This window comes from Magnolia sinica, chromosome 2 (assembly GCF_029962835.1).
Source record: "Magnolia sinica isolate HGM2019 chromosome 2, MsV1, whole genome shotgun sequence".
NCBI classification, from domain to species: Eukaryota; Viridiplantae; Streptophyta; class Magnoliopsida; order Magnoliales; family Magnoliaceae; genus Magnolia; species Magnolia sinica.
In genome coordinates, this window is record NC_080574.1 from 133,176,826 (window position 1) to 133,201,574 (window position 24,749).

Genomic DNA, 24,749 nt, shown 5'->3' on the forward strand with positions numbered 1-24,749 from the left:
GTATTAGAAGCCCATAGGTCAAGGCCCATTTGATGTATTAGGGGCCCATGGGTGAAGGCCCATTAAGATGCATTGGGACCTATGGGTTGAGGCCCATTTGATGCACGTACGGTGCCCAATTGGCGAGGCCCATTTGATGCACTCTAAGGCCCACGGGTTATAGCCCATTGCAATGTACATAAGGCCCACTGGTGCGGCCCATTGATGTGGCCCACTTAATGAATATAAGGCCTATGTGATTTGGCCCATTTGATGTATTTAAGGCCCAATGGAATGTACCTAAGGTTCATTGCAATGTGTGATCCCAACATAATTTATGTAATCATATTTGTGACAATCGTGCCTTGGGAGCAATGTTGGTTTGACGTCCACATTGCAAGTATAGTGTGGTTAAATGTCCACATTATATCTTTCCCTAGGGCCCATTATTACGCTCGTACGTGTAATGTGTAGGCCGTCTAGGGCCATCTTCATTATGAACATCATCCATCTCATATAACATGTTTAGTTCCATGATTCATGATCATATGCATCATACTTATGCTTGATATGAGAAATGACTGGTCATAGCATATGCCTTTAGGCAGATTGTTTAAGGGCTCCCGTACAGGGGGTGTTGCCCTACATGAGCGCACGATACGTGCAGGATTGCTGTATGACTGGATAGTGTGATTCATGCATTCGCATTGTGTGATATGGTTATTGTACGCCCTAGCGATATCAGGGCCGTGGCCTCCATAGACGTATCGTGGTTGGCAGGATTGGATACCGGAAATACTGTTCTACATGGGGTACGATAGATATCCCTGGGTGAAAGTCCCTAAACCCTTATGGTACCAAGAGGTTGCTCCAACGTCTAGACCGAGTGGGTGCATGAGCGCTGAGTGCCGATTATCAGACGGTTGCACTTTCTACTGTGTCGTGGTCAGTTGGAAGGGGGTGCGGCCTTATCCGCCCGAGAGTAGGGGGCAATGCTAGGCTGATCTGACCAGCTCGAGGAATGGGTCCGCTATTGACGAGCCGAGCCCGATATTGGCAGGCGGATAGTGAGGTCTTTTTCACTCACCTTATTGCGCGCGATGGGGTGACAATCTGGCTTGGAGTGTACTAGACCCCGGTGATATTCCAGATTTTTGAGCTGTATTGATGTGGACTTAGATGAGGATTTGTATGCTTGAGTTGCATTTCGCATTGCATGACCTTGGTAGGGCCGACATCATTCAGGCTTTGCACCGCATGGCCTTGGTACGGCTATGGTATTCTTGGCATTCATCAGCATGTTCCGCATTACTTTGATACTGCATAGCTGCATTACCACATTGAGCATACACTTTCATCACCCTCTAAGCTTTCTATAAGCTTATGCACGACCGTTGCGTGCAGGTGACGTTGGATCGCAGCAGCACTGAGGCTTGGACGCGTGGCAGATCATTTTGGAGCTTTTGGTCTATCATCATTGTATTTCCCTTTATGCTCATTGTACTTGTAAAGTTTTTGATCATAGTGGAAATGTGATGGAGTTTTTGGTTGTTGTTTGTGGGTTATGCCTTTGGTTATGCTTATTACGAATCAAACTGATGTTGAAAATCCTCCTTGTAGCACCCCAAGATCGAAACCTGGCGAATAGGCGCTGGGAACCGAGAATGGGGTTCTACGGAGGCTGTTGGTGCCGGATTCGGCGATCGGAAATTTCGTGGGACCACCATGATATGTGTATCATCCACGCTATCCGTTTGTTTTGGACGCGTGGACCCCAGCTGTGATGTATGGGTTCAATCCACACCGTACACTCTTGTGGGCCCCTCCATGATGTATTGTATTTGCAAGCCGTCCACCTGCTGGGTCCCGTGTAGCAAGCAGTTGCTGCTACCCCGCACGTAAACAGTTTTGCGGGCCACACCTTGATGTATGTGGTGTATGCACACTATCCAGCGGATCTAGACGGTGGACCACACCATGATGTATTTATTTCAATCCATATCGTCCAGATAGTGCTGGACGGTGCTGGTCATGTTTGGATGGTACAGATTTACATAGACAATATTTGGATGGTGCTGATTTACATAGACAATGTTTGGATGGTGCTGATTTACATGGGAAGTGTTTGGATGGTGCTGATTTACCTGAACAATGTTTGGACAGTGCTGATCATCATTAGTGGGCCATGTGCCCCATGGAATGACAGTGTATAGTGATACACATGTTACACCTACAACTATTGAAATGATTTTTAGTGTGGTCCAAGCCCACTTGAGGCCCATTGGTGCAGCCCATCCATGAGGCTCATGTGATAGGGCCCACCTGCCTTGTATTTAAGGCCCATATGATGGGGCCTAGCTGCCTTGTATTTAAGGCCCATATGATGGGGCCCACCTGCTTGAATCTGAGGCTCATGATGTATTCGAGGCCTATGGACAAGGCCCATTGTGATGTATTCATGGCCTCTGGGCAAAGCCCATTGTGATATGTGTTAGGCCCATGATGCGTGGCTCTTTCGATGTATTTGAGACCCAGATACGTAGCTCATTTGAGGCATATGAGACCCCATGTGTAGGGCCCACATGTTATGTATTTGAGGCCCATGAGCAGGGCCCACCTGTTGTGTATATGAGGCCCATTGGTGCGGTCCATTGATGCGGCCCACTTGATGTATTTGAGGCTCATGGGTTGCGACCCATTATGATGTACTGAGGTCTATGGGTCGTGACCCATTGAGATGTATTTTCGGCCCATATGACGTGGCCCATTGTGATGTATTTTCGGCCCATTTGGTAAGGCCCAATGAGATGTATTTCTGGCCCTATGGCGTGGCCATTGTGATGTTTTTTGTAGCCCATTTAATGAGGCCCATTATGATGTGCATTAGGCCCATGGGTTGTGGCCCTTGGGATGTATTTGAGGCCTATGTGCAAGGCCCACCTGTTGTGTATATAAGGTCCACGAGTGAGGCCCATTCTCATGTATTCGAGGTCCATGTGATGCGGCTCACCATGATGTGCATTAGGCCCATGTGATGCGGCCCATAGTGATGTGTATATAGCCCTTGTATGAGGCCCATTGCGATGTATATTAGGCCTTTGTGTGAGGTCATGGGCCCACTTTATATTTGGCTCTATGCGGGCCACTGCTTGGGAGCGATGCTGGTTAAATGTCCATATTGATGGGCAATGATGGTTAGATGTCAATATTGTGACCTTCCCTTAGGCCCATTGTGAGGCTCATTCTTGTTATGAGTAGGTTGTCTAGGCCCATCCTTGACATGAGGAAAGTACACCATCATCATATAACATGCTTAGTATAGCTTCACGACTCATGCCCATGCACATCATATGTATGCCTGATATGAGGAATGATTGATCATAACACATGTCATTGGGCAGATTATTATGGGGCTCTCTGATAGGAGGAGTTGTTCACATGAGCACGCGGTAAGCGCAGGTTTGATGCATGAATGAATTGTATGACTCATGCATCTTGCATTGTATGTTGTGATTACTGTACGCCCTAGCGACATCAGGGCTGTAGCCTCCACAGGCATATCGTGGATGACCAGATAGGACACTGAAAATCTGTTATAGCATCGGGCCGCCATAAATGGCCCTGAGTGAAAATCCCTAAACCCTCTTGGTACCAGAGGACACTCCAACGTCTAAACCGAGTGGATTACATGAGCGCCCAAGTGCCAAAAATCCAGTAGGCCGTGTCTCTCACTGTGTCGTGGTCGGTTGGAAGGGGGTGTGGCCTTATTCGCCCAATTTGCAGTGGTCAAAACTAGGCCGAGTTTGACCAGCTTATAAATGGGTTCGTTATCGACGTGCCGGGTAGGTATTGCCTGACTACTGGCCAGGTGGATAGTGAGGTCTCTTCCACTCACCTAGTTGCGCGGGGTGGGGCGATAATCTGATTTGGAGTGTACTAGACCCCGGTGATGATCCCAGAGATGTACGGTATGATATATGGACTTATCGAGCAGAAGTTGCATACTCATTCATTCATTCATTCACTATCCACTCGGGTTAGTGGTGCGCAACTATTTGTTATGTATACCTTCGCAATGGCTAGGATTTCAGTTGGGGCGCGCAACTAACTTGAGATCAGGAGTTTACCATATTGAGTATGACTATCCAAATATAGGTACGTGATTAGTTTGGATAGAAGTCCCTTGTGGTGGACCCCATAGCCCGCGATACTACGCACTATCATCCCGACTTCACACTCCAGCCTGGTCATTTTATTCGCATCGTATATTGTATTGCGCAGTATATGATATTTGGCTCATTATGATCTGCATTGCGTACTCTGATATTACATGACTCGATGACTTACCAGTATGTTTTCGCTTGTTCTGTTAATGTATGATTCATGATCTCGCTAGTATTTCTGACACTGTATGATTATGGAGTTATATTTGTGTGCTTGACACTTATCTTGCGCACACACTTTCACCACCCTCTAAGCTTTATATAAGCTTATGCACGATAGATGCTTGCAGGTGGCATTAGGTTTCAGCAGCGTAAAGCTTGGAGTGTGCAACGGCCTTTTAGAGCTTTGATTTTCGATATATGTATTTTCCTTTCAGCACTGTATTCAAATGTTTATATTAGTGGATATGTGATGATGATGCTACCTTTGTGATTTAGGTATACTTGTGGTTATGCTTCTTATGAGACAAATTGATGTTGAAAATCCTCCTTGTAGGATCCCAGGATCTGAACCTAGTGTATGCGCACTAAGAGCTGAGAATGGGGTAATATGGAGGCTGTCGGCACCGGATTCGACAATAGAAAATTTTGTGAGCCCGATTTCTGAGTTTGGGATGTGACAACCATCTGTTCATACCGTATACCTAGGGACTTACAATACTCATGGAAGTCATAAATGTATTTACCAACATTATCAGTGCGGATGCACTTCAATGATCTACCTGTCTCTCTCTCGACCATAGCATGAAACAATTCAAACATATCAAAGACCTCGTCCTTAGATTTCAAAGCATAAACCCAAACCCTTTTAGATGTATCATCTATAAAAGTGACAAAATACAATGCCCCACCCAAGGTTTTTGTCCTCAAGGACCACAAACATCAGAATAAACCAAAACTAATGCATGCACTTTATTAACATGAGAAGCAGATTTAACAAATGAAACTCTATATTATTTCTCTAATAAACAATCAATACAGGTTTTGAGAGGTATACTCATCACGTTTGCAAGGAGCCACTTCTTTGCTAGTAACTGAAGCCCTTTTTCACTCATGTAGCCTAGACGCTTGTGCCACATGTCAATAGTTGAATCTTCCGTTGCATTCAACCCACCCTTATACACACTGACACTTACCTTGTACAGGAAGCAACACTTCTTCCTTCTGGCTTCGATCAACGAACCCTTAATGAGCTTCCAACGCTCACCAACAAATCGGCTTTCATAGGCATCATCATCCAACCTTCCCATCGGCATCAAGTTGAGGCGAAGGTCTGGGATATGCCTCACATCCCTGAGAACCAATGTGAAGCCCATATCGGTCTTCACACAAATATCATCGACCCTTACGATCTTTGATACGCCAAAAATTTTCATTTTCACGGTCCCAAAGTCACATGACATGTAGCTTGTGAAGAAATTCCTGCGTGGAGTCGCATGAAACAAGGCTCCCGAATCTATCACCCGGTCGGTGTCCTAACTTGTAGCCATGAGACAAACATCATGATCTGCTGAAAGAAAAACTACAACGTCACCATCTGAAGTGACCGTAGTGGATTTTGATTCATCTTCATTCTCCTTTCCTTTTCCTTTCTTGTCGTTCTTCTTATTACGACGTTTATGCTTGTGGTGGCCTTTCTTGCCACAATTTCAGCATTCAACATCCTTTCTAGTATTTGACTTGCCTCTTGATTTATTTCGGGTCTTCCCGCCCTTTCTATTCTTTCCTCTCCCTCGATCTTGTATCATAAAGGCCTCTTGTTGAGTAGACCCGTGAGACTTCCTTCTTGTCTCCTTATTGAAGAGACAACTAGTTACCTGTTCTATGGACATCTTTCCGTCTGGCGCGGAGTTACTTAGAGACACAACTAATGTCTTCCAACTATCAGGTAATGAGCTAGGCAATAGTAAAGCCTGTAATTCACCGTCTAGGACCATCTTTATAGCGGAGAGCCGATTCAATATATTGTTGACCTCATTCATGTGTTCAGCCAAAGAACCACCATCTTTGAACTTGAGATTCACAAGTCATCTTATCAGAAAAATCTTATTACCGGCTGTCTTCCTCTCATACAACCCTTGCAATTTCAGCCATAGGTTAGCGGCTGAGGTCTCCGTAGACACATGGTGGAATATGGAATCGTCCAGCCATTGTCTAATAAATTCCACCACCTTTCGATCCAACTTCTTCCAATCATCATCAGTCATATCCTTTGACTTTGTTGATATGCCTAGAATTGGAGAATACAAATCCTTGTAATAAAACAAGTCCTCCATCTTAGCCTTCCATATGGTCCAGTTAGAACTATTGAGACTGATCATCCTTGATGAGACACCTTCCATAATTCAGAACCAATCTCACTCCGTTCAACCAACCTGGACGCTCTAATACCACTTTGTTGGGAGCATTGCACAAAAATTTTAGGATCTCGCCTCCCAAAACACCAGAATTATGGGATAATAAAGCAATGAAATAAATCAAAGCATAAACCACACGACATAAGAGATTTTTTCATGGAAAACCCTTGAAGAGGTAAAAACCACGGGACCTAGTCCAGAACAACAATTCACTATGAAGTAAAACGTTACAACCGATCACAAGCACACACTGTTTGGATCAAACCTTCTTCACTCACGCAGAAGTGGATAAACAATAAGAGAATAATGAAAAACGAAGAGATCTCACCGATCACGAGGACGTATAAGCGCTGAGACGTCGACTACGAAAACTCCCTTCCACAAGCTTCTCCTCTCTCCCTTTCTCTCTCTCACCCACCTTGGTAGTGAAAACCCTTAACACAAGAGCTTTAGAAAGCCTTCTCAATACCCTAGAAAAGCCCTAGGGACCTCTATTTGTAGTTTAGACAACTTCCCTTTCGCACCTCTGCGAAACCCCCTCCAATTTATGCAGTCCGTACAAAATCCGTGCAACTCTGCATAACCCTCGACTAGTCGAGCCAGATCCTCGACTTGTCGAGGCTAGAAAATTGAGCCCGCTGGGCTTTGAGTCGAGTGACCCTCGATTGGTTGAGCGGGGCGGTGAAACACTCCGATTTTTAACTGGCTGCAATATCTCTTCTATGAACTGAGGAGAAAACCTCCATCAACCTAGACACGAATGAAAGAAAAAAATACAAATACTAACTTGATTAAAAAAAATTAGCTAATAAAATGATTTTAATGGTCAATGACCACTATTTATGGTGTGGTCCAACCATGAGATTGGGATCTGCTTCATCCAGGGGATAAGTTATAAACGAGCTGAGAAAAACGAAACGACCGTAGAGATATATAAAACATATATCAATGTGGGACCCGCGGGTCAGGATTCTGGTAAGGTGTCATTGAGACAGTTGCGTTTAAAACAGCTAATAACTTCCTTCACAGCAGTTAACCGTATTGTATCTTTTTTTCTGAAGAGGTGCGCTGATTATCATCATTAATATTATTTTTTTCCACGCACTCGCGCCACCGTAGAGCGGACGCGGAATAGCTATTGTGACGTCACTAAGTTGTGTCCCCTACGATGCATGTGTCATATCCACGCCGTTAATACGTTTTGAGATATCAAATCAAGGCATGAGCTAAAGAATGAGCCAGATAAAAATCTGCAGTGAAACCTATTACAGAAAGCAAAACAGTGCAGAGAGTGATTCTCACCGTTGAAACTATCCTAAGGCCCACCATGATGTTTATTTGAAATCCAACCGATACAAAAGTTAAAAAACGGACATGAAAGAAGGTAAAACACAAATATCAGCTTGATCTAAAACTTTTGTGGCTGTAAAAGTTTCTAATGGTGAGTGTTCCTGTCCTCATTGTTTTTTGCGTTGGGGTTCACTAGTGCTTTGGATTTAACTCATTCTTTGGATCTTGTACTGAAATGATCTCTCCAGATGGATGGATAGAAACATACACCATGATGGGTCGGAGGAACTTGGTGTTGTCACGTCAGTAGCAAGTAACAGTACTCAACAGTTGGGTTGAAGTTACTATGTTCTATGACCCATGATGTATGTACTGTATCTACACTGTTCATCCATTTGGAGAGATCGTTTTAAGGCATTATCCAAATAATGAGGCAGATCTAAATCTGGAGTGGACCCTATCATAAAAAATAATGGGGAGAGTGGCATCTACTGTTGAAACCTCCCTAAGATCTACCATGATGTTTATTTGACACCCAACTTGTTCATGTGTTAACGCATATATGAAATAAGGAAAACCAAAAAAATCAGCTTAATAAAAAACTTTCGTGGTCCTTAAAAGTTTTAATAGTGGGCGTCACTCTCCCTACTGTTTTACGCAGTGGTCATTCTTTGTACTATGCCTTAATATGAACTCTCTAGTTGGATGGAGGGTGTGGATACAAAACATACATCATGGCAGGGCACAGAGCTCTCTGAGGTCACTTCAGTCGCGAGTCTCGCTACCCAACGTGTCAGTAGCTAATCCGCGTCCGCCGGATCCACCGAGGTGGGTGGGAACCTGACCATGGGGCTCAAAGTGACGTAGGCGCCTTAAATCCACACCGTCTAAACGTTTTGAAAGCTTATTTTAAGATATAAGCCCAAAAGCGAAGCAGATCCCAGATGTTTTTAACGATGATTATTCAATCACAATTGTTTTCATGGTGTGGTCCACCTATGAATTTGATCTTGTTAATTTTTGGCTTCATTCTCTAAAATGGACTTTCAAAATTCATGGACGGAGTAGATGTAAGTTGGTCACCCCGTAAAGAGATCAACAGGATACACGGAAGCTGCCACCATCACAGGTAGGGCGTCAATGTCCGGACCGTTTGGAACAGTTAATAACTTCATTCACATCACGACAGATTACCAACTACATTTTTAACTATTTTCTTCAAAAGGTGCCGATGATAACTCCCTTACAACCGAACACGCGTTCTAACCCCCCTCCCTGTGCCACACAAATCAAGTTTTGTGGGCCCACCGTGATGTATTTGTTAGATCTAAACCGTCCTTCCATTTTTATAGATAATTTTAGGGCATGACCCAAAAAATGAGGCAAATTCAATATCAAGTGGATCACACCATAGATAGTAGTGGGGATTGAATGTCTATCATTAAAGACTTATGGGTTAAAGAGTTTCAGATCAAGGTAATATTTCCTTATCCAGGTCTACTTAACCTTATGAACAGGTTGGATGGTAAATAGAGCCCAGGGAAGGTTCACGACAGTTGGGCCCACCTTGAATGTATGTGGTATATCAACGCCGTCCACCTGTTTTTCTATCTAATTCAAGGGGTTGAGATCGAAATTGAATCATATCCAAAGATCAAGTAGGTCATAGGAAACAGTGGGGATAATGATTTCCACCATTGAAACCTTGCCAGGCCTCACAGTGATGTTTATTTGTTATCCGACCTGTTCATAAGATCATACCGGCATGGCTGAAGGGAAAACACAAATATAAGATTGATCCAAAACTTCTGTAACTCCCCGAGATTTTTTTCAACAGTAAATGTTCAATTCAACTATTTCCTGTCGTGTGCTCCATTTGAACATTGTATATGATTCATTTTTGGGCTCAAGCCCTAAAATCAGCTGGTAAAATGGATGGACGGAGCGGATAAAATACATGAATCATGGTGGACCTAACAGAGTTTACTCAATACGCTGCTTTGGTTCGCTTGAGCTTTTGATTGACTTATTGTTGGGTTCATGATCTAAACATTTCTTCCCAAGTGAACGGACGGTTTGGATATAACAAATACAATACAATGGGCTCACAGAACTTAGTGACTTCAAAGGCTCAAAGTGGGCACCAGGATGGCCCAAGATTGGATCCTTACTCCTGATCTGGTGGTAGACTGTCGGGAGTTTCAACACCCGGTCAAGGGTTTGAGCATCCATAGGTGGTAAAATCCTACTATGGCGTGAGTGTGTGGGGGGTGCGTAAATAAATAAATAAATAAAAATAAAAAGGATGGCCCAAGATGTTTCAACGGTGGGCGTTTCATCACACCTTTTCCTATCATGTGGCACTTTGGAGTTTGGTATCAGCCTCATTTTTGGGCCATGCCCCCAAAAATGAGTTGGAAAAACATTTGGATAGGGTAGATTGGTCAAAAACATCATGTGGCCTCACAAATGTTTCAAAAGTGGGCGTTGAATTCTCATAGTTTCATTTTCATTTTTGGCCATTAGATCGGTCTCATTTTTTGGTCCATATGCTTAAATGAGGTGAAAAAACAGATGGACGGAATAGATTTGTCACAAACATCATATTGGGCCACCTACTGGTGAGCAACCCTTGCCGTATGGACTTAAATGTCGCCCAAACCTCACATTAATTGCGTTGATTGCCATGCCAACCTAACTCCGACACCTACGAGGGCCACCTTTACATTTGCCAGAAATCCACTCCGCCCATCCGTTTTTTCAAGTTATTTTAGGGCATGGGCCCAAAAAAAGAGGAAGACCCGAAGCTCAAAATGAGGGCCATGATGACCCCAAGATTTTTCAATGGTGAGCGTTCAATGTCAATGTTTCCTGTTGTATGGCCCACTTGAGCTTCGGGTTTGTCTCATTTTTGGAATTATCCCCTTAAATGAGCTGTAAAAACAGATGAACGGAGTAGATTTATCATAAACATCCTGTGGCCCCATGAATGCCTCAACAATGGGTGTTCAGACCCCATTCGGCCCACTTGAACTTTGTATTGAATTCTTTTTTGGACACATTCGCCTAAAATCAGATGGCAAATCAGATGGACGGTTGGATATGCATTTTTCAGGCCCATGCCTTAAAATTATGCAATGAATCAGTTGGACTCGCATTCCCGTACAATCTACTGTCCAACGCAAGCGGAATGGGTTAATGGAGACAGACAGGAGCTGATTAGGTGTTACGCTTACCACGTGGGGCCCACCTTCATGATTTTTTTTGGGTACATCCACACCGTTCATCCGTCTTCCCATATAAATTTAGTTCACGATCCCAAAAATTAAACAAATCCAAATCTCAAGTGAACCATACTACTGAAAATAGTGGCGAATGACCATTAAAAGATTTTTATGAGCCACAAAAGTTTTGATCAAGCTGATCTTTACATTTTCCCTTCATCCAGGTTTGGTTGACCAGTTGGATAGAAAAGAAACATTACAGTGGGCATTATTTCGGGAAAATGTCCTAAACTAGGCTGGAAAAACAGATGGATGGAGTGGGTATTACAACACATCATTAATTAAGGTGGGCCCCACAGTAAGGGTAACACTCACTAAAAGAAGAGAGAGAGAGAGAGAGAGAGAGAGAGAGAGAGAGAGAGAGTACCACATGGGAAGATCTTAAGCTAAGCCCATTAAATAAAATTATAGATGATTACTTCTTCTTCTTTATTACTGAAAGGTAAAGAATTGTAACCAATAAAGAAAACAAAAAGAATTACAAAAAAAAGGTAGCAGATAGAAAACTAAAAAAGCCAGGGACACCCATTGCAGTGATTCCCATTTCTGAATTAACAAGAACACTTTTGAAAGAGCTGCGGATGGAGTGCCACTAATATTTTATTTAAAGGAGTCAAACGGAGAAATGATTGAAATTATTCCAATTTATTTATGTAGTAGCCTACCAAACAACTGAAAAGAGTCAATTAACATACATCGTAGAGGAAGAGAAGTAGACAATTATTGAATACAAAAGAAGATAAAAGCAAAAAAGAAAAGAAAAAAGGAGAGCAAAAGAGAGTACTGGGATGTTAGCTTTCATATCATGTGTTTATTGGGATGCTAGAGCTGTTAACTCTATCCTTAGCCTTCCTTGCCTGTTGAGAATGAAGAAAAAAGCAAGAAAGAAAAACAAAATTTGCATCGTATAAGGAAGTTTCATGTATACGAAGGAATCGCGATTACATAAAGATCCAACTTGGAGGTAACAGAATTGCAATTTGGGGCTACTCCCTATGTGTGAACACTGAAAGGAGGCAATTGCAATTTTGTCATTTCCACTTAATTGAAGAAGAGGCCTAGTTCCCTCTTCGTTTCAAACAGGGAACTTCCTGTTTCAGAACTTAGTTTGTAGATGTGGGGCCCATGGTTGGTCTCCATTGATCTGATGGCCCCCACCATCCAGACCATTCCCTGAATACCCTCTCAATTGGTCAACTCTAACCTTCCTATTGTTGGCATGCAAATATATGGTTAAAAATAAATGCATGAACAAACCACATTCAGTGGCAGAAAGAGCAAAGATTTGATGGCAAGGATGTTCTAATTTAGGAGATTTTGGGGGAATGGTATATCCATGATGGGGCCCATAAGATTAATGGCTCAGAAAAGCCATCATTGTTCCCACATCTACAAAATTAAGTTCAGAACAAATAGAGAACTCAGCCTAATTGAACAATTATTGCTGTCCCAATATCATTTGCTCATGTGCGAGCTCCCATGAAGAAACCTATTTTATTATTATTATTTTTTAAAATTCATTGTTCTTTCAGTGCTGATTTAGAAAGAAATCACTTACCTCTTGATCCCAATTAGTGCGGAGTGTTATTGCTGTAAGCAACACTGACTGCACAAAAAGTGCACATATCATCCCCATCCAAAGGCCCTGGTTACAGCAATTTCAACAAAGGTAACATTAAGCATCAATATCTACATGTTGCAGAGCATGCCAATGGGCCCCACTTTGTTGATGCATTGACCTAAATATTACACAGATACAATCATTGTGTGATATTCGAAGCACGTGCTGGCCACTTGCTTTTTGAATCAGCCTTTTTTTTTTTTTTTTTTTTAATGATCGGTGATATTGTATTGGGGTAGTCCACCTGATGCACAGCCTAGATGTAGCACGTGTGCGCCGCATTCTCATGTGCTTGGATGTCTGTTTGTCTAATGAATTAGCAAACCTTTACAAGAAGGTTGTAGCCATGAAAGATGAAAGCTCACCTTTCCTCCAACATGGAAGACAAAAGCCAAGAGAACAGCAGTTGGAATGCCCACAATGTAGAAAGCTCCGAGGTTAATGAGAGCACCGGTCTTTTGCCACCCGCATCCTCTAGCAGTTCCTAAATGATTAAAGAATTTATTAAAGTTTCACATTGAGAATCTTCACAACCATGAAAGTGAAAATGACTAAAAGCGACAATAAATATGATTGTCATGAGCATAAATCTAGAACTCAATAAGTCGACTCAGTTGAATTCCTTTAAAAAAAAAAAATGAGAGAGAGAGAGAGAGAGAGAGAGAGAGAGAGAGAGAGAGAGAGAGAGAGAGAGAGAGAGAGAGAGAGAGAGAGAGAGAGAGAGAGAGAGAGAGAGAGAGAGAGAGAGAGAGTACAAGCCCACTCAATGCAAAGAAACTCCCAAAAGCAGCCAAGATAGCCTAAGCATAGATAGACCAGCTTGCCACAAACCATTCAGTGAGTCTTATGGCCTCATCCATCCCCATGCTTTCATTTTGAAAGCACCTTCCATTTCTAACCCTCCAAATGACCCAAAAAACCCCCATAAGAGTCATCCTCCATGTGACTTGAGATCTTCAATAGCTTTTGACATAACCCAGTCAACATGAAACAAGGCAAAAATGTGGGCACAAACTTTAGAAGCAAAAAACACAATGGACTAACATATGATCGATCGATTCCACACTCTCCATGCACATCAAGTAGATATTGGGAGGAATAATGTTGGAAAGCGCGGAAACAAACTATGCACTTACACAATTCTGTGCACATCTTCGATGGGACCTTCGATGGCATCGACACCCCATCGAGGATCTTTCGATGGCATCAAACTTCCTTCGATGTCATCAAGTAGCAACACTAAAACGTTCCAGCAACCAACATGGATTTTCTGGATTTTCTCAATAGCATTGAATATCTAACAATGGCATCGACATCTACTCGATGGCATCGAGTGGTCTGTTGATGGTATCGACAAACCTTGTTACTGACAGAGTTAAGACATCAACAAAAAACGTGACATTGAGTTGATTCGGGTTTTGGGTTTTTGAACTATGGTTATGAGGAGAAACCAAAGCAAGTCTGCACTACCTGCAAAGAAATAAAAAATAACAATGATTGGTTTAAGGAAAGTGAAATTTGCAAAATGACACAATTAAGTGTTGTAGTGCGCGTACAGAAATTGCGGTTTATGTCAATAACAACCATCTGGAAAGTAGGCGGACCTGAAAGCACCGATTGAATTCCATTGATGAAGTCCGAGAGCGCAATCAATGGCATCAAGGTTGCTACATATTTCACCACTTCTACCTCATTGCTATATACATAACCCCAAACGTTGCGCACCAAGATTGTGGCCAGCCCTACTACTGCACCCAGTGAAATGGTCACCACTACCACAACACATACTGCTAAGCGTGCAGCTTGTGGACGCCCAGCGCCCAATTCATTTGAAACTCTTGTACTGAAAGCAGAATGAATAAATTCACCACCATGTTTCCTCAATGGATTGAGTTAATTGCAATTCACTTAAGTTGGGCATCCAAGTAGTTTATTTTTTATTTTTTAAAGGAGAAGGCAATCTGGCAATCTAATCTACTTGCCTGACTGCACTACTGAGACCAAATGGGATCATGTAGACCATTGAACATGTGTTAAGGCTGGGGATGGAGATGACAGTTAGTATAACAGACCAGAAATTGAAAGTCATATTTACAAAATTGTAATTGATGGAATGGACAACTGCAAATAATCAAATGGCGAATTCTTCAATCAAATGGCTATTTTTACCTTATTGATAGCACTGATGTTTCGAGCTTTGGATTAGGAAGAAGACCAGATAAGAGAACAATCAACTGAAATGACCAGAACTCCAAGCTGAGTCCCGTCGTGGAGAAATAACCATGGCATATTGTCAGCATCTGAATGGTGTGTATTCTTAATGCTGCGTTTGGATGATCAATTGAACTTGCAATTCATTCAGGGGAATAATCACATTGTATCTATGTATGGTAATTACCAAGTGTTAAAGATGTGTGGGCCCGCCATGATGTTTTAGTGCCATCCAACTCATCCATTAGATATGCCCCCCAATGTTATGCCTAGATACCAAAATCCAGCCTCATTCGTAACTCATGTGTATTTCAAGTGGAAGTTAAAACGACAACAATTGCAAGTTGGGTGCTAGTCCCTCATTACAAATTGAGTGGCGCTAGCACCATTTTGGTCCTCTACTCTTTATTGAATCTGAAACTAATGTGTATTCAGTATGATTGAACGTCCAAACACAGCCTGATCGCAACAGCGGTGCTTGACTTACCAAACCATAAGAGCCGAAGGAACTGCAAGTCTTAGGAAGTTGAGAATATCATTCAAGGCCTCCCTTGATAAACCAGTCCAAGTCTTCTTGCAGGCAGAGGAGAAGTTCACATAAATCGCCAACAACGCCACATTGACCCAATAAGAGATGCTGATCACCAAGGCAGCCCCTTTGTTTCCAAGGCCAGATTTGAACACCAAAACCCAACACACGACAGCGTGTAGTAGAACCGTGATCCCAGTGCTTATCATCATTGGAATGACAATGCTTTGGGTCTGTAGGAAACGAACGTGGCATTGAAGGAGGCCATAAGTGAAAATGCTCGGAACCATCCAACGAGCATACAGACCGGCTTCCATCGATATCATTGGATCTTGTCCAACGGCCACGAGAATTCGGCCTGTGTAGGCCCAAATGAAAGAAATGGGAATGCTAACGATTGTAAGGACGATCATCGCCCTTTGCATGTGTATGCCGAGCATATGATACTGTTTGGCTCCATATGCCTGCCCACACAACGTATCCAATGCGCTTCCCATTCCCAACTGATGAGAAGAAAAAAAAAAGAATGAGACAGATTAAGCATTCATAAATGCTGATGGATTAAGAAACTAAAGGTCCGTTTGCATACCACCAAATAAGTTACTTTTTCTACTTACAATAGTAAATAAGTAACTTATTTGAGGTAAGTTTGGTTTATGATCAATTATAAATAGTTTTTATTTTTTATTTTTTTTAATGTTTAAAGTTGCTTAATCACTTCAGTTTAATAAGTAAAAAGCAAGATAAGCTATTGAAGGCATAGATAGCTCATCTTAAGTAACTTACGATCCAAATGCCCCCTAGATGACAAGATAAATGGGTTTCGACTACTGCCCATCCACATGGTGGCCCATGAAATGGATTTCAATAGTGACATGTTTATAAACTATATGACCTAATTTAGAATAAAAATAGCTGAAATTTGGTAAAAATGAGAATTGTAGAGTGAATCCAATGTTTTGTGACATTGAACATAGGGCAGAGCTATAGAAATCTGATTTTCTCATTTTTTTTTTTTTTAAAAAAAAAAAAAAAGAGGAAAGAGAAAAAAAGAAAAAAATAAAAAAATAAAACTGAGGGTGCATTAGGATTTTCAATAAAATTGAATTGCAAACCAAAGCAGGTCTACCAGCACTTCATCCATGAAGGGAACTAGCCAGTAAATTGAAATTACTCGAAGCACATGGAACTGTAATTAGGTGTTTGGTTGTGATGGGTTAAACTGGTGTCGCCACTTTGGTTCCTCCATCTATAATGATTTGAATGGATTGCAATTCAATCCACAAGGACTCGAATGAATTGCAATTCAGTTCAATCACACACCCTGGAGTTTATTAAACAATAAGTGAGGACTGGTTTTTAATATCAACGATTTTGTGTGGCATTTGTATGAATAATTCTCCTTTGTCCATCACAAATTCATACCTGAAAGTGTCGCTGGCAATGCCATCACAAGATGAGGGCTTGATCTTCCTCTCTTCACTCTCCCTTTAGTTGCAAGTTGGTGAGGGGAATGTGTTGCAAAAGGTGAGAGGAGAGTGGAGACAGACACTTGGATATATGGTGGTCTGTGAGAATCCTAAACCCTTCAAGAGTCCTTAACCCCGCAGTCTCCATAGCAACAGATACTTCCAATACAACTACACTTCTCGACATAGGACACATGACATGTGAAGTTGTGACTAGCCAAAATTGTGTATACATGATCATTACCAAAATGAGTCACACTGGCATGCCCATATTCAGCATCCAACGGCTAGATCCAATCTGGTTTTGTGGAAGCCCGTGTGGCCTGGTGGGCCCCCCAAAAAATTAGAAAACAACAACATTGAGATTAAAAGAATTTCGAAATGATGAAGTCGCTTCGAAAACCTTAAGGGAGCATTTGGATTCACTATCAAATTGAATTGCAATAATTAGTCTAGTAAAGTCCCAATAACCAAATTGTAGTTACCTTCCCTAGCATTCACATCGAGGGAGTAAGCTCCAAAATCAGAGTTGCTCTACTTTCAAGTCGAACTTAGAACACCGAAGACGATGAAGAAGGGGAGAACAGTGTTTTGGAAGAAAAAAGAGAAATACTTATGGATAGATTCCCAAACTCATGAAAACAACACAACCGCAGATTGCGGATACAAACAATGGGCAATATCATTATAATTTCAGCATTTCCTCCCGATTGAATTGAATGATTGAGATTCGCTATGCTTGTGCATCCAAACACAGCATTGGCCATGGATCAATACCGAATTATATTGAAATAATTGGTTCAATAGAAAGAGAGGATAGGACCAAATAGAAATTTACCTTGGTATTCCCTTTCAAGTTCAACATGAAAGCAAAGACAATTAAATTCCTTTGATATCAATCGAAACAATTTCATGATTTCCACTCTCTCAAACCACTTACTGGAATTCAATTCAACAATGCATCCAAACACAGCCTAATTATCTTTTGTTCACCAAAAAAACCATTCTGATTTAATCAATCTATAACATTGAATTTGATAGCTGAAATCCAGTTTATGTTACAAGAGTTTTATGAAGCCAAAGTTCCCCTCAGGCAGCCATATTGCATAGATCAACTAGGGCCTGCCATCTAGATGACCTGGCCCAAAAATCAGCTAGCTGGTCCACTCATCAGGTAGGCCACATTACAGGTTGAAATGGACTGTTGGCAATTTTGTTTAATTGCACATTGTTCTCTAACAGGTGCGGGCACCCGATGAGGTGACCGGCCTGATCTTCTCGGGACCTGTCAGCGCCCCCAAAAAAAAAAAAAGACTGTGCGGCCCTTACCATGGGGCCCACCTTGATGTATGTATTCTACATCCATGCCATCCACTTGTTTTGCGCATGAGCCACCATAGGAAACAGTGGTGATTGAACGCACTACCATTAAAAACTTCCTAGCGCCCACTGTAATGTTTATTTGCCATCCAACCATTTGATAAGGTCACATAAATCTGGATGAAGGGGAAAAACAAATATCAGCGTGATCCAAAACCCTTGTAGCCCATTAATGGTCAATCACCACTGTTTCCTATGGTATGGTCCGCCCTAGAATTGGATCTGCTTCATTTTTGGGCTCATGTCCTAAAATAATCTGGAAAAACGGATGAACGGAGTGGATATAGAATACATAAATCAAGGTGCGACCCACGGTAAGGGCCACACCTAATCCGCTCCTGATCTTCTCATCTAGATGGTGGGACCCACCTGATGTTTGCACAACTAAACTTACAATGACCCTAACCATCCAAACCTTGCATTCTCCAAGGCGCTAATCAGATGGTTAGGATTGTCTGATCAAAATGATTCAATTCTTCAGAGACTCATCCAATCAATGGCATGGTCTTACAGAGGAACCATCCAGTTTGATGAATGGACCATTTATTCAGTAATTATTTCTACCCATCCGTTTCACAAGCCATCAATCAAATGGTTAGGATCACCCAAGTGAGTGTGAATGTAGCTGGCTGGCCTGAGTCTGGAGAAAATGGACGGTCCAGATCACGCAATAAAAACCGTTGAGCAGAAAATGGAAAGGGACCAACATGCCAACAAGCTAAAACCAGTGACCCCACCAAAAGAAGTGGCCATGGAAATACTGGATAGAGAGAGCTCACCAAGGTGGCCCACAAACATTACTGATATCATCCTCAAACTGAACTGTAAAAGGTTAACTACTATCAAAGGCCCAGACAAAAGCAACTGCTTCTTAATCTCTCCTAATATCTCCTCTCTCTTCCTACCGCTTTCCAATTCAATGTCCTTTTCAGAGCAGCTTTGAAGAGTAGGAGATTGGAGAGATGATGGGCCAGCTTCATCTCCTTTCATCTCTCTCTCTCTCTCTCTCTCTCTCTCTCCACAAGGAGATGGACCGGAGAGAAGTAGAAGACGACGACGGCAATATACCCACGTGTATGGGATGCGGATTGCGGGGTGTGACACATACCATCGACCTCTGTGGTGTGTTGACGTCACCAAGTTATGTGGGCCCCACCATGATGTAAGTGTTATATCTGTACCGTCAATCCATTTTTTTCGCAATCATTTTAGGGTATCAGTCCAAAAATGAGGCAGATCCAACGCTTAATTGGACCACACCAAAGCAATGGAGACAATGATTCCCACCGTTGAGACCTTCTTAGGGTCCACCATGATGCTTATTTACAGTCCAACCCGTTCAAAAGGTAACAAAGATATGGATGAACGGAAAACATAAATATCAGATTGATCTAGAAGTGTTTTGACCTCAATAAGTTTTGGATGGTAGATGTTCAATGCTCCCTGCTTTCGATGGTGTGGTCCACTTGAGATTTGGATATATCTTTTTTTTTTAATTATTATTTCAATGCCTAAAACAATATCGCCAAATGGACGGACGGTTTGGATGTAATACACATACATCGTGTTAGGGCCCACAATACTTGGTGACGTCAACGTACCATGCAATCCGCTTCCACGTCTATGGAAATAGGAAGGACGCGGATTAGATACTGACAGGTTGAGCAGCGAGTCGGCTACTGAAGTGATGTCACTAAGTTCTGTGGCCCAGTGTGATGTATGTATTATATCCACACCGTCTATTTATTTTTAGATATCATTTTAGGTATGAACCAAAGAATGAGGCAAATAAAAATTTGTAGTGGACCCTATCAAAGAAAACAGTGGGAAGATTCATTCCCACCGTTGAAACTATCCTAAGGCCCGTCATAATGTTTATTTGAAATCCAACCGGTTCAAAAGTTAAAAAAGACAGGAAAGAAAGGAAAACAAAAATAGACGTGAAAGAAGGGAAAACACATATATGAGCTTGATCTAAAACTTTCCGTCGCCTTTGGAAGTTTTTAATGGTGGGCGTCACTGTCCCACTGTTTCTGTGCTGGGTTTACTGGAGCTTTGGATTTAACTGGTTATTGGATATTGCCCTAAAACGATCTCGCCAAATGGATGGAAAGTGTGGATACAAAACATACATCATGGTGGGGCCACGGAACTTGCTGACGTCACTTCAGTAGCTAGTCCCGCTACTCATACTGTCGGTAGCTAATCCGCGCCAAACGTGGATTTCCTGCGAAAGCCTTTCGCAGGAAATTCCTACGCTGGAAACCTGGGTGGGGCCCAACGTGATGTTTTTAGAAATCCACCCCGTACATCCGTTTTCTGAGCTCATGTTAAGACTTTAGACAAAAATTGAGAAGGATCCAAGACTCAAGTGGGCCGCACTAGAGTAAAAGGTGGGTAGGAAAATTCTCACCGTTGAAAGCTTTCTGGGGTAGAAAGTTATGTTTACATGACATCCATACCGTTAATAACGTCATTCCTACTTGGATGAACTGAAAACACAAATATTAGCCTGATTCAAAACTTCTGTGGCCCACGAATATTTCAACTGTGTATGTTCAATACTCACCTTTTAGGTTCACTTGAGTATTGGATACCACTCATTTTCGGCCTCCTATCCTAAAAATGTCTCGGAAAACGGATGGCCGGGGTGGATTTCTCAAAAACATCAAGTTGGGCCCCACCCAGGTTTCCAGCGCAGGAACTTTCAGCGAAAGGCTTTCGCAGGAAATCCACGTCCATCCGCGCCCAAAGAGGAAGCCCTCTGACACTCCGTTGTAGGAAGTTTCTGCGCTCAGAAGCTAGGTGAGGCCCACCGGGATTATGGTGAGAAATCCAACGGTTCATCCGATTTGCCAGCTCATGTAAGGACAGAGCTAAAAGTAAGGTAGATTCAAAACTGAAATTGGCCCAACAACGAAAAATATGAATAGGGAAATGCTTACCATTGAAACCTCCTACGGTCCTCTACTGGGATGAACAAAGCATAAAATATTAGGGATTTTGACCGTACTGACCTCAAAGTTTGGCCAAATTACTTAGAAAGTTACTACGTTCCATATATCCCAAGAGTGGCCTTCCGATGAGCTTCCGAAAATTACTTAAACCAAAATGCCCTTGTCCTTATTTCAGTAGTTTTCTAGGGAATAAGAAGTTATGTCGTATTTAATGCCAAGAAAATGATGTGTACGGAACTTTTTTGCGTGTGGGCAAGGATCAAACTCGTAGGGCCCACATTGATGTATGTGTATAATCCATACCGCTCATCCTTTTTGCCGTGTCATTTTAGGTTTAGGGCCCAAATATCAGCCTTATCTAGAGCTCGTATGGGCTACATAATAGAAAATAATGGTGACAATGGAACTCACTGTTGAAACTTTCCAGGCACACAGTGATGTTTGTTAGAAATGGACACTGCCCAAGTCAGGACTTTTTAGGCCTATAGCAAGCTGGTCGACAAGGTGGACGAAATGGATCACCCCACTGTGGGCCTTAGACTATTGTACCAATGACTATCCTATCATTTGGTAGTAAAGGAAGTGACCATATAACATGAGAACCGCGACCCATATAATATGAGAACCATGACCTATATAGGCTCACATTGAAGTATGTGTATAATCCATGCTGCCCACCCTTTTGTCGTGTCATTTAAGGGATACGACCCATATAACATGACAACCACAACCCATTTCATATGCGAACCATGACCTATGTTAATAACTACGATCCATGACAATCATGACCCATTTAATATGACAACCATGACCCATATAACATAATAACCACGACCCGTATAACATGATAACCACAACCCATGAAAACTACGACCCATATAACATAACAACCACGACTCCATGGGAAACCACGACTCATATAACATAACAATTACGACTCATATAACATGACAACCACGACCATAATTACAATACAATATGAATAACAGTTCTCTTCAAAAGGCACCCAGCGATCCGAAAAACTATCTTGAGAATGTCTTGTTTTAGCCTGATCAAAAACTCTGTTGAGAAGGTCAGGCTTAAACAAGACATTCTCAACAGAGTTTTTCAGCTCGCTGGGTGCCCGTTGAAGAGAACTGTTATTCATATTGTATTGTAATTATGGTCGTAGTTGTCATGTTATATGGGTCATGGTTGTTACGTTATATGGGTTGTGGTTTCCCATGGAGTCGTGGTTGTTATGTTATATGGGTCGTAGTTTTCGTGGGTCGTAGTTGTCATGTTATATGAGTTGTGGTTGTCATGTTATTGCGATAGTACTGAAAAACTATCAAAATCTCCCATGAATCAGTCATGTGCAGCTCTAAGCTTCTCTTATGGCAGTGACTCCATGAAAATTCTCAACAGAATTTTTCAGCTTGTTGGGTGCCTATGGAGGTCGTTGATCTTCAGGAAGATCGTCAACTTCCCTACGGAAAGGGAAGGGATCACCCATAAAGGAAGAACGCGAGAAGGACTCGATGGCTTCTTCGAATATCTTCTCCATTATTTTGATTGAAAGAACAAAGAAATCCATGAATGCTTAAGGTGTTGCAATAAAGATTCTGGTTCGGATTGACTTATGAAAGTAATTTGAAACCTAAGTACCACTTTTATAGCTGATTAACCAATGCTTAAGGCGCTGATTTTGAAGGGATTACGGGCAAGTAGCGACATTAATGCGATTTCCTGAAAAAGAATGTGGCGTTGATTCCCAAGGGTCACGCTGATTCCGAAGTAAATGGTCGTGGATATGACGAACATGAGTCATGGTTTTATCCACGTTGGATCGTGGTTGTATCTAACGTTGGATCATGGATCGGGGGAAAACGGAATGGCAACCACGACCCGTGTAACATGAAAACCACAACCCATATCACACAAAAAACATGACCCATATAACATGAGAACTACGACCCATATAACACGAGAACCACGACCCATATAACATGAGAACCACGATCTATGTTATATGGACCTTCTCAACAGAGTTTTTCAGCTCGCTGGATGCCTGTTGAAGAGAACCGTTCTTCATATTGTATTGTAATTATGATCATGGTTGTTATGTTATATGGGTCGTGGTTTCCCATGGAGTCATGGTTGTTATGTTATATGGGTCATAGTTTTCATGGGTCATGATTTTTATATTATATGGGTCGTGGTTGTCGTGTTATATGAGTCGTGGTTGTCAGCTGATTTCCTGTGGTATGTTCTACCTTAGATTTATATCCGTCTCATTTTTGGGATTAAGCCTTAAAATGATTTGTAAAAAGCAGGTGAACGGTATTCTGACCAGAGAAGTGAGAGTGCAGCTTTAGAAAACGATAGTAGTTGCGATGAGAGTTTTACACAATCATTTACAACTAAAAGAAAATACTCTTCAAAAGTAATAACCAGTGATGATGAGAGTGAGAAGGATGATAATATCCCCATTTGAAAACTTAAGTGGAAGAAACTTGCAGAGTTGTGTGATATTACTGAAAAACCATCAAAATCTCTCATGAATCAGTTTTGTGCAGCTTTAAGCTTCTCTTCTGTCAGTGGCTGTGTTATATGGGTCGTGGTTGTCATGTTATATGGATTGTAATCGTCATGGATCATGGTTGTCATGTTATAAGGGTCGTGTTTTTCATGTTATATGAGTCATGGTTTGCATGGGTCGTAATTGTCATGTTATATGGGTCGTGGTTGTCATGTTATATGGGATGTAGTTGTCATGGATTGTAATTATCATGTTATGTGGGTCGTGGTTGTCATGTTATATGGGTCGCGGTTGTTGCATGTTCACCACGACACATATAACATGACAACCACGACCCGTATAACATGATAACCACAACTCATATATCATGACAACCACGACCCTTACCGCATTACAACCACCTGATGTGACCTATACTACTATACAGATATCGTTTGCACAATATCTATGTATGTCATGTACTAACTTTGATGAATGGTAAGGATCTTACAAGCACAACCTTTACCACATTACAACCACGACCCTCGTGGTTATCATGTTATATGGGTCATGGTTCTCATTTCTTGCTCCCAGATTGCATGACAACCACGAGCCATACATGCATATAAGATCCTTACCGTCCATCAAAGTTAAAAAAGTAATGTGCCCTTCCGTACCAAAGCTAGCTTAACATTTTTCGAATATGAGATGACTATTGATAGATTGCAGGAGCAGTAAATGCAGGCTATATGGGTCATAGTTGTCATGAGGTAAGGGTCGTGGTTGTCATATTATATGGGTCGCGGTTGTCATGTTATATGGGGCGTGATTGTCATGTTATATGTGTCGTAGTTGCCATATGGGTCGTGGTTTGCATGGGTCGTAGTTGCCATGTTATATGGGTCGTGGTTGTCATGTTGCCTGGATCGTGGTTTTGGTTTTCAATGTG

The 24,749-nt window shown here is 41.9% G+C and overlaps 1 protein-coding gene across 1 annotated transcript; it reads right to left on the minus strand.

Moving 5' to 3' along the window:
• Positions 1-11,697: 11,697 nt before the first annotated feature.
• On the minus strand, positions 11,698-19,356 carry LOC131237715 (protein DETOXIFICATION 16-like). The gene is made up of 8 exons (XM_058235646.1): positions 19,055-19,356; positions 15,453-15,997; positions 14,924-15,010; positions 14,737-14,793; positions 14,359-14,597; positions 13,120-13,238; positions 12,692-12,778; positions 11,698-11,990 (listed from the first exon to the last, which is right to left on the minus strand). The coding sequence occupies exons 1-8, from the start codon at positions 19,331-19,333 to the stop codon at positions 11,937-11,939; spliced, it is 1,467 nt and encodes a 488-aa protein (XP_058091629.1). The 5' UTR covers positions 19,334-19,356; the 3' UTR covers positions 11,698-11,936.
• Positions 19,357-24,749: the final 5,393 nt, after the last annotated feature.